Below are 11456 nucleotides of genomic sequence, written 5' to 3' on the forward strand. Positions count from 1 at the left end.
ACTATTTGTGAATTTTAAAAATAAATAATTTTTTAATGCTCCTTCTCGTTTATTTACCCGGCAATTTCTCTCTCCTCTCTCATTCTTTCTCTTTTTTTTCTCTCTCTTCCTTCTCTCTTTCTCATTTGCTCTCTACTCTCTCCAGACCCAAACTCTCTCCGATACCCTCTCTCTCGCCGATGACCCTCTCACCGATGACCCTCTCTCTCGCCGATGATCCTCTCTCGCCGATGACCCTCTCTCTCGCTGATGATCCTCTCTCGCCTATGACCCTCTCTCTCTGATAGTGATTCCGACGAGGCATCGGTGCTCCGATCCCTTTACCGATTCACTCAACCGACGAGGCATCGGTGCTCCGATGACCCTCTTCAAACCGACATTCTTGCATGTGTGGATGACCCTCTCTCTTCAAACCGACAAAATCAACATATCGGTGAGTGATGGGTTTCTTGTTTTGATTTGGATCGGACATCGGAGATCGGTGACTGATGTGGGCATGGGTCAGGTGGTGCAGCGGCGGCATGGGTTTCTTGTTTTGATTTGGATCGGAGATCGGAGATCGGAGATCGGTGAGTGATTTGGGTTTTTACCGGTGGAGATCGGCGAGTTGTGTGGATTTGTGATTTGTGATTTCTGGTTTGTGTTTGTGATTTGGGTTTTTTGGTTTGTGATTTCTGGATGATTTTAGGTTTGTGAATGATTTTCTCTCTCTGGTTTGTGAATGATTTTTGTGTAACTGAGAGAAGTTGGATGGTGGACGGTGGTGGTGTGATTGAGAGAAGGTGGACGGTGTGGTGGTGTGACTGAGAGAAGGTGGATGGTGGGAAGAGATACAGAGATCAGAGAGAGAATTGAGAGAATTGGGAAGATCAGAGAGAGAATTGAGAGAATTGAGAGAATTGGGAAAAAAATTTATATTATTATATTTATATTATTTTAATGTGTAGTATGGTAAAATAGAAGATTGAATGTTGAGAAATTGTAAAATTGTATTGTATAATTGATAAAGTAACTTTTTGAATGGTAAAATAGGATAGAATTAGAATAAATGAATGTGGATGCTCTTATAAAGGCAAAAATATGAGAAATGGTATATTCATAATATTTTCACAATATTTTTACAACAAATCATAAGTGACAGGTTGTTACTGGTTGTTATTGTTGAGGCAAAAAAAGTAATCTTCGTGTTAGGTTCAAATTTGAACCAATAACAATTAACCACCTGTGATTTGTTGTAAAAATATTGTAGACGTAGCATCTCTCCAAAAATATTGGTTTAGTCCTTAAAATTCAATTGACCTTTTTTTTATAAAAAATTATTATTATAACTTTTTTTAAAAAAAATTTGGGGTGTTGAAGTTTTGTAAATCTTTTTTCATCTTTAAATTATTGAACACTTTACACTTTCTGTTATTTCATCAATTCTCATAAACTTCTATCCCAAGTTTCTAACTAGGTGACACTATTCTTATTAGCCTTATGCATGGTTTTTATTTTTAACCTGAACCAAAATGGCCAGTCCAATCGGGTTAACCATGAACTAACTCTTAAGCTATATTAATATTTTGAGAGGACCGAAGGTCAAATCAAAGAACCACTGAACCATTTGCCAGTTCAACTAGGCCAACTATTTTGATAAAGCTTTGTCTTCCTTGGTGACCAACAAACCACTTTGCTTGGTTGTGACTTATTCATAACTATTATTATATTTATAGTAATTTTAAATCATTAATAACTTTTTCCTTTTATTATATTAAATATTAATGAATTATTTTCTTTACTAAATTTACTTTTGCTTTTAGAATTGTGCTTTTGCATGTGAATGTACTATTTATGAATTTTAAAAATGATATTTTATTTTATATTAAAACGCTTTCCACTTTATAATTACTAAAAAAAATAAGTCTTTTTTTAGGGATAAATTTATTCTTATTAATGCTTTATTATTTTCTATTTTTGAAAGTTTTTAAAATTTCTTTAAATATTTTTGAGTCAATTTTACTAGTATTTACAAATTAAATATCTTTATTTTTATTTTAATTAATTATGACAACATCATGGTCCGATTTCAAAAACCTTAAACATATCCCTTTACAGTTCTTTGAACAATCTAGGTTTAAAAATAGTGCTTTAGTGGCATACTATACTCTTACCTACTAGAAACACTAGCATTTGAATTCCCTCCCCCAGTGTTATAATTATATTGAATTATAAAAAAGACGTGACCATTTTTAATGTCAGAGAATTTGACATGTTCTACTTGGATTATTACATCTTTTTTATATAAACAAAAAGAAAAGAGAACATAGATGAGATAAAGATGTGGCGTGAAGCTATTGGTCACATGGACAAGTTGAAAGATCTTTTCAGGTCTAGCGATGAATAAAGAATTTTTTTCAATAGTTTTTAGAACAAAATAAAAAAATTTATTTTAAAATTTAAGGACGAAAAGTGTAATATTTTGATAGTTTAGGAATCAAATGAGCTTCATGTAAACTTTAGGGGCACAAATAATATATATATATATATATATATATATATATATATTGTTTATTATAAACAAAACTAAAATGTCATTACTTCTAAAAACAGAAACAATATATGTTCATTTACACTCAGCTTTATAAATCAATCAAATTTATGGCCGTTTACCTTAAAAAGAAGAAGAAGAAGAAGAGAACATCAAATATGGTGATGATAATGATAAAAATTGGGTCCAAGTATAAATAACATTTTGTTTGATAATTTGAAAAGGTATGCAATAAAAAGATTATATATATAGTTTTATGAATGAAAATACATAAGTAAAAACAAATAAGACAAACATAGTATGATATCCACTGTAGCACATTGGCAATTCTTCGAATGATTTGAATGAACGGACCGGGTTCGAATGATGAGCCCTTGCATGATGAGCTCTTGTCATTAGAATTAAGAACCCAATGTACTTGGTCTCATTTATGCAAATTTAAGGCAAAAATGATTTTCATAACCGAAGCAAAAGAGAAAATTATCATATTAAGACAAATATATTGTTTTCCTTCCTTGAAAGAACTCTAAAATTATTGGTGTGGTTGTAGAAGAACTCTCAAATTATTATTATTATTATTATTATTACTATTATTATTTTGCTGAACTCAAATTATTCAGTTGCAGCAAATTAATTCTTCTAAAGAACACCGTTAGACAGAATTCAGTACAATTTCTTTAGTTGAAAGTGACATGTCAATGTGTCCCCTCCTTTCTATAGACATAATAACTTTCTTTCTCTACGTCATCCATCCTGTCCCAGATTTCTCTCGCTCATTTCCAGACGATAATAATATGAACAACAATCTCATCCAGAAAACCACACACAAAACTGGCATCTCCCATCTCATATAAAAGCCCAACCCACCCACAACACAAAGCAAGAGGGGAAATTGCCATATCACTTCTTTTATGTGTGCAGTAAGTTGCATACATGTTCTATATAGGTTGATTTTTCTACTCTAGGACAAACAGAACTTACAGATAATAAGGCGATCTCCATAGTCTATGCAAGGGTAAAAGTCACAAAATCCTTGTTGATCAGACTGATAAGTGATAATAAAACAATCAAAGAAAACTGTGTCCAGATATTGAGATGTATAAGGATAACTGCATTTGCAAGAGTAACTGGACACTACAAATGTGACAATTCACAAATGCAAGGATCTCTATGATAATGATAGTGAACTGAGGGAGACAATTAATATCCTCTTGAAAATTGCAATGGGAGTATTTGTACAGTATAAGATCTTGTTAAAAGACTCAAAGATATGCATATTTTGGATTTTCTTAGAAATTTTGTGAAATTAAGCCTCCTTATTGGGGTAAAAAAAAAAAGGTTTCACGTAATTCAAATCAGTTATGCTTGGGATTCTTGCAGAGGAAAATGCTTTTTTTTTTTTTTTTTTTAACCTTAACCAAGAGTTATTACATAATTTCCTTACAAAATCATATGGTTAATATGGCTCTTACAATTTTCTCACCTATCAGTTTCAAATTTCTTTTTGTTTTGGTAAGTGCTTCAGTTCTACTCACCAAGCCTAAAACATAAAACAATTTTTTTTTTCCTCCTGAATGTAACAGAGGCATTGTGAAAATGCAGAGAAGCATTCAGTCAAACGTGTTCTTTATAAAATAGTGAGAAATGAAAAAGGTAAAGCAGAAACACCAAAGCAAGCAGGCAGTTGCAATATGGCAAAGATTATAACCAATCTACAAAGTGCAGTCTATGTGTTTAAGTTATAACACATCCTAAACCTTGTGAAAGTAACTCATGCATATAAGTGGGATCAAACCCATGACCTCTCACCACCATCAAGGTGGAATGCCATTTGAGCCACAGCATATTGGCAATGGCCTCAAATTTTAAAGCTGCTGTTTTATATTCTGCGACCATTAATCTACTGCCATAATCCAGAACAAGACATGTACAGCATTGATCCTAATCACAGTAGCTATCAGATTTGCTTCTGCAACAATCGTTGAAACAGAAATCGCATTCTCCAAGATCTAGTCCTAGACAGGCAGACCTAATTTTAACTGTAGGTATAGTGACAATGAATATGGATCCACTTTAGAGAGATTATATGGACAAAAGTCTGAATCAAAATATGTCACTGCTATGGGAGCATTGAAAATTACAAAGAAGAATAGTAAAACAGGAACTAACCACATTCTCCTCTTCCAAAAAAAAAAAAAAGCGTTGTCCAACTAGCTGAATTGTGATGAAAGGAACACCCAAGCACCCATTATTGGGAAAGTAATTAGAGCAGAAGCCTACATATTTGCAAATTTAATTAAGGTCACAAGAAAATACTGAGATGTGAATGCATTTATTAGAAAAAGCTGAGTGAAGAAAACTTCCAAGATTCAGGAGGCAATACACAACATACCAAGAAGAAAACCAATTCACTGTTGGCATAAGCTGCAGTAAATTCATTTTTTTCCATTTCTTGTTTGATGAAACCTTGCAACTGATAAAGAAATTATGAGTTCATAATTCATAACCACATTGATATTTTTATATAGGCAATGACTTGACTATAGGCGCATCTTATACAGATGGCACATCGCTGGTGTTGCTAGGAAACATAATATCCATATGCATATAGCATATACTTGCAATATTTGTACAAACATTTAATACATTGTAAAAATATGAAAATATTAAGTTTAAAAATTATGAAAAGTGTTAAAGCTTTGAAATTCCTCCAAAATGTCATGACCTTATAGTTCATATGCAGAACAGTCACATAGAGAGCAAAACATATGTCTATGAAATCATCATGTATGGGCCAGCTGAATGAGATCAAATAGCACAGTACAACGATTAGCAACATTTAATATTTCACAGCTCCATGACTAATCCTTTTGGAGGTTGGAAGAGATCATCAAACAATATAGGACAAATTTTGCAATCTTATGGCAATAGTGTCACAAAGCTGTACTGCTTAAGCACATATTTGGTTGAGACCTTCAATTAAGTGCTGAAGTTAAGTAGTTTGTGCCTAAAAAGAAAATAAATTCTACTTGATACTTCAGTGCATCAGTTTCAAGAAAACTTTAGAATATTATGATACAAAGGAAAGAAAATTTTAATTAGTATGATATAAAAGCGCACAACTTAAAAACAACATCATACTTTATTTCAAAACTGTTCAAAATCTATATTATGAAACTGAAATTTCCTTTGCAAACCTTACATAAAATTAACAAGAATGGTACTTAATACAGACCTGATGGTGATACTTTTTAGCTACAATGAATCCTCTTTTCAACTGATGCAGAGCTTGAGAGATGTAGGAATTCAAGGAAGACCCTTTGCCAAATATATAAGGATCCAGCATGCTAAACAAATTTTGAGGATGATTTCCAAAATGGTTGTTGATGAACTACAATGCAGAAAAAAGTTCAATTAAGACCAAGATATTAGAATGAATATGCAAAGATGAGAAATGCCTCTGGTTGTTGAGAATTCTTGATGATCTGACTGTTGATATTGCATGGGTATGTATTTGAAGTTTCAGTACAATATCATACAATTTTTGAATTTGAATGCAAAGCAAAATATCTGAACTCTGAACAACTTTGAAATAGTCAATATACCTTCAAGAATGTACATCTTGTAAAGCCTACTTGCCTTCGAGCCCTCAATGCCCTCATCTATTAAGCCAAGAAAAGAAAAAAGAGATTAGGGCAGTACCAAAACACCTCTATATAAATTTTGACTTTCTAAAAAATGGTTAATTTTTCATATGACTAGAGTCATGTTCAGTAGATATACTTCAGCAATATGAAGAGCCTGCTCAAGCTGCTGAATTTGAATCCATTGCTCTGTAACAAAGTCAGAGATCTAAGCAAAGAAAAGAAACAATTGAAATTAGTGGCCAAAATTATTCTAAAAGAACAAGCAAAACAAACCCAACAAGTCTTCACAGACAGCACATATTTTTCTTTGGCTCAATAGGCCAATAAAAGTTGGTCAATATATAAGAAATATATATATTTTGAGGCATTTTATCTAATTAATAGATATTTCAGCAGCACTCCTGAGAAAAATAACACCCAATGCAGGGCTTTGTATCTTTAGAGAAACTAAGGAGTAAGGAATCAAAATCTCACTGTTGCTACTTTAAATTAGTTGGTCCTTAAAATCTATACCTCTGACCAAAAATCATTGTATTTATTTATTGGTCTAGAGGGTGGAGATTTGACTGCTTATAGATTTGTGTTTCAGCACACAGTATACAGATGCAATATAAACATCAAATGCAACCAAAAAGGAAATATTGTTTTTTAATCTTAATATAGTTGATTTCAACCACAGAGGCCACAGTCAACTTATGACAAAAAATGTAGTTAGCCAAAAAAATGTGACTGCAGAATTGCCTCTTGTTTATAATTTTTACCAAATATTTTTCTTTTGCATAGTCTTGACACGTGTTAAGCACTAGAAACTTATTGAAAAGGCTTGCAAGAAACAACGCTAACTATTTGTTACTCACTAGAGCTCCCTATTCTCTTACAAAGCTGGAAATCTATCTGTATGGTTTATAAGAACTTCTTCTTTGTAGCTAGACCTTCAATAAAGACAATAGGCAATTAATGTTAAAATCATCTTCAAATAACCGCAGTTCTTCATTATTATATGCCCATGCCAACAACTATTACCATCTCATTCATTGAAAATTTTAGAAACTTTGAAAATTACATAAGGTATATTATACATTGGAATTGGAATCTTTATGGTAGAAAAGAGTCAAAATGCATCAGGGCCCACAACTCATTCAATTAATAAAATAAGAAAAAAAATTGGACAAGTTCGAGTAGTAACCTTTTCAACTTGTGAAGTAACCTTTTCCAGTCTGTTCTCAGCATCTTGTGCTTTAGATTCTAAATTATAAATATCAAAGTTGTTCTTTCTTGATGCAGCCCAGAGACTTCGTACCTAAGCATCGCCAAATCTACTTCTCAAATCAGTGAACTTTCATATAAGTATCCAATTAACCCTGCTGCTTATCGTCATATCTTTTAAAACAACAGAGGTAACATTGAAAGGAAAACGCAAAATCAAACAACACAAAAGTATACCTCTTCTTCTAAAGCACCGAGCCTTTCATCAGCCCGTGTCGATTCATTCTGCAATGCAAAAATTACTTCATGGTCATGTCACATAACACATGTGAGGAAGCATTTATGCATTTATGAAATTTCAGCTGTAGCCATACATCACTGTCTTCTTGCAAAAGAGTAAATAAATTACATACTCAAAGAAGACGATAAATGCAGGTTTTTCTGTTCATAAAGACAGACTCAATTGATGAGACCAAATCAGGAAACTTGATTATAAGTAAGAGCAGCAATGCAAGACTAAGTGACAAACACAATAATGTTGGTGAAATTAATCAAATCCCCTTTACTCAAAAAATTTGAAATAAACAAACATCGTAGATTCGTAGTGGTTCTAGTGTGAATAAAAAAGGAAAATTGTTTGTCTAAACTAATAACGAACTCAAATCGATACATGGATGATAAAGAGAAAGCAAGTACATATGATATAACATACAAGAAAAATAACTAGAGTTTGTACTAAACACATAATTAAACCCCCCCAAAAGTGGAGGTGAAACGAACCTTTATAGCATCTAGAGTAGATTGCAGAGATTGGATCTTACGTGACATGGCCTCAATTATCTCCTCACGCTCTTTGAGGTAAAGGCTTTTCTGATTTAGGTTTTGCGTGCTTTCTTCAAGAATTGATTCTGTTTTCAATTATTATTAATCACATAAATTAAACAATAAACGAAAATGGCTAATCATAAAACACCGATATTAAGAACAGAACGAAACAACTTGATACTAGTTTATAGTTAATACCATGAACATACAAAATGAAAAATGGAAATGGAAAAATGGTAAAATACCTAATTGAGAGATCTTGAGGTTGATTTGGTGCAACTCGCAGGTTATGTGGTGGTCGTCGTTGTGTGAAGGCAAACATGTGGTTTCTGAAACTGAGAGAGCGAAGAGAGAAGGAAAAAGTAGTAATAATAATAAGGCGGGAATTAGAAATAGGATTGGAAATTGAATTAGATGATGAACAGCCATTCTTTATTTTTGAGAGCTTCAGAAACAGAAACTGAGAGCTCTGTGCTGCTAAATAAAATCTTTGTAGACCATGACTCTGACGCACTGAATCTATTGCTGACCTCTCTCTCACGCTATTTCAGGTTCGATTCCACGTCGTTAACCTCCAGTTTCCGTTGATAGAGCCTCCACGGCGTCGTTTTGGATTTTCTTTTAAAATAAAATTAAGAGGATAGCATAATATTAGATGTTAGAGCATTAGTATCCGATTTCTAAAAAATATTTCATTTTATCATCTCAAAAATTATTTTATTTATTACACCATATTATTTTACAATACACCTAACGTTTTAACTTTTATTTTACCATACAACATATTAAAATAATATATTTACACTATAAAATAATATAACTCAATACCCAATAAAATATTATTTTAAAAATATATCATCTTACTACCGTATCATCTTACAACTACCACTACAGTACGTTTTGTCATGTCACATGGTAACCTATGTTTTTGTTTTTTTTTTATGCGTTATTTTTCCTTCTTTTTTTTTTTATGCGTTATTTTTCCTTTTAATTCTCATTGTTTTGTCACTTTCATATATAGACAGTAATAAGGTCACACATGACAATAATTTTGTCACGTTTACTAGTAATTCTCATCAGAGATATCTTGCTACATTTGCTTTGATGGAAAAATCTTTTTGAAAAATTTTCTCTTTATCTATATTTGGCTACAAACCTAAACCGAGTAAAAATAAAATATTTTATTTATTTATTTATTTTTCACCTCGGACCAAGGGCTTTTTGCCTTATAATCTCATAGGCTTGACACCTTTGTATCCCACATCAAAGAGAACTTCCCCACTTTCTGATGGTACACTACTCCTTCGCTTCAAAACTTATAAGGCAGAAAGTGGAGGAAGTTCTCTTCGATGTGAGACACAAATGTGTCAAGCCTACGAGATTACAAGGCAAGAAGCCCTTGGTCCGAGGTGAAAATCCTAAGTACCCACAATAGTCATACCCATTAATAACTAATGGTATAGTACAACTTCGGTTCAAAGCTTATAAGGCAGAAAGTGGGGGAAGTTCTCTTCGATGTGGGACACAAAGATGTCAAGCCTACGAGGTTACAAGGCAAGAAGCCCTTGGTCCGAGGTGAAAATCCTGAGTACCCACAATAGACATACCCATTGGATAATAGATATCCACTCTACCCGATCCAAATATTCCGGGTAATACTCTATTCTTAATAGGTAGAAGGTAATTGAGTAGGACTTGGATGTTACCCGAATTTTTTAGATAGAGTTTGGATATTACCCATCATTACCTATTTAACTAATTACTTCTAACTCAACCCAATTATTATAGGTAAATCCTAACCAACCCAATTACTTAATAATCAAAATTGCCAAATTTCTCCTAAAAATTCAAAATGACCAAAGCATTCCTAAAATCCTTTAAAATTGCCGAAATACCTTGAAACCTAAAAAATTATTGAAATACTCCTGAAACATGAAAATTACCAAAATACACCTAAACCTTTAAAATGACTAAAATACTCTCAAAACCTAAAGCATGACCAAAACACCATAAAACCTAAAAATTACCAAAATACCCCCGAAACTCAAACATTACCAAGATACCCCATAAATCTTAAAATGATAGAAATACCCCTAAAACCTAAAACATGGGTGAAATACCTTAAAACTTAAAAATTACCAAAATACCTCCTAAATCTAAAAAATGACCAAAATACCCGCCAAAACCTAAAAATTACCAAAATACTCCCTAAACCTAAAAAAAAAAATCGAAATACCCCCCGAATCCTAAAAATTACCAAAATACCCCTGAAACCTATAAAATGACAAAAATGTCTGATAATAGCTTAAAAGTACAATATTATCTTAGTTTTGGTAGGCATTATCACATCTATTTTGTGTTTATTCCCACACTTACATCTATTTTGTGTTTCTCTAAAATATACTCATTACGTGTATTTTTCTTTTGTAGGAAATTAAAATAATGAGCTAAGCATGCAGAGATGAAGTCAAGAGAATCCAAGGGTGAAGACCAATTGAGAAGTGGCTTTTGAAGAATTTAATGAGTCAAAGATGTGTGGAAACATAAAGGAAAATAGAGAAATTCATTTAAACCAAAGATGGAAAAAAAATCCTAGCATGGAAATATTCTAACCAGTTTTGATATTTTAGCCATATCTGTTACTCCAATATTGGATTGACTTGATCCTTGTGGCCATGAAAAGAGGACTTGAAGATCTAAAACTTTGTAATTTACCAAAACATCAAAATCTATGGTATTCAAGAACGAAACTGACCTAGAAGTTGACTTACTGTTGAAAAACAGGAATTTACATTTTATATTTTCTTTTTTAGGGAGCATGTGTTTTAGGGTTTTGAATGTTATAAATATTAAAGGGATACAAAGGCAGCCATGTTTTTGGCCATTGGGAAACCTTATTTTTCATGAATTTTTGAGAGTTTTTATTTTCTATGGAAGCTTAAGAACCTAAGCTAGGGTTAGGGGTGAATCCCCAATGTTGTAAGTTGTCAACTATTCAATCCAACCACGTTTTTCACATTTTGATTATTGAAATCAATTGTTCTCTTTTCATAATTGTTTTGCTAGATTGATATTTAATTTATAATTCTTTCATAAGCCTATCCTTGAATCTTCTTATTGTTATAAATAGGGTTTTATAATGTCTCTAGTAAAACGTGGTAATCATGTTAGATATTAATTTTGCCATAATATTGCTTTTCTAGCTAAGTTATTATTTTCTAGACTAAATTGTTGCAAATATTGTGAAT

General features: G+C 32.3%; 1 protein-coding gene across 1 annotated transcript; it reads right to left on the reverse strand.

Annotated features, from left to right (window-relative positions):
* Window positions 1-4191: 4191 nt before the first annotated feature.
* On the reverse strand, window positions 4192-8736 carry LOC142634265 (uncharacterized). The gene is made up of 9 exons (XM_075808558.1): window positions 8454-8736; window positions 8164-8291; window positions 7621-7668; window positions 7364-7477; window positions 6314-6382; window positions 6136-6192; window positions 5766-5921; window positions 4923-5003; window positions 4192-4806 (listed from the first exon to the last, which is right to left on the reverse strand). The coding sequence occupies exons 1-9, from the start codon at window positions 8635-8637 to the stop codon at window positions 4741-4743; spliced, it is 903 nt and encodes a 300-aa protein (XP_075664673.1). The 5' UTR covers window positions 8638-8736; the 3' UTR covers window positions 4192-4740.
* Window positions 8737-11456: the final 2720 nt, after the last annotated feature.

This window comes from Castanea sativa, chromosome 5 (assembly GCF_040712315.1).
Source record: "Castanea sativa cultivar Marrone di Chiusa Pesio chromosome 5, ASM4071231v1".
In the NCBI taxonomy this organism is placed as follows: domain Eukaryota; kingdom Viridiplantae; phylum Streptophyta; class Magnoliopsida; order Fagales; family Fagaceae; genus Castanea; species Castanea sativa.

What these genes read in the sequence shown, in the direction of transcription:
- LOC142634265 (XM_075808558.1), bottom strand. Translation starts at nt 8,637, where the DNA reads ATGGCTGTTCATCATCTAATTCAATTTCCAATCCTATTTCTAATTCCC. An exon ending in CAAGATGTACATTCTTGAAG is followed by an intron (nt 5,922 to 6,135) that starts GTATATTGACTA and finishes TCTGCATTGTAG; the next exon opens with TTCATCAACAACCATTTTGG. An exon ending in GTGAATTGGTTTTCTTCTTG is followed by an intron (nt 4,807 to 4,922) that starts GTATGTTGTGTA and finishes GCAAATATGTAG; the next exon opens with GCTTCTGCTCTAATTACTTT.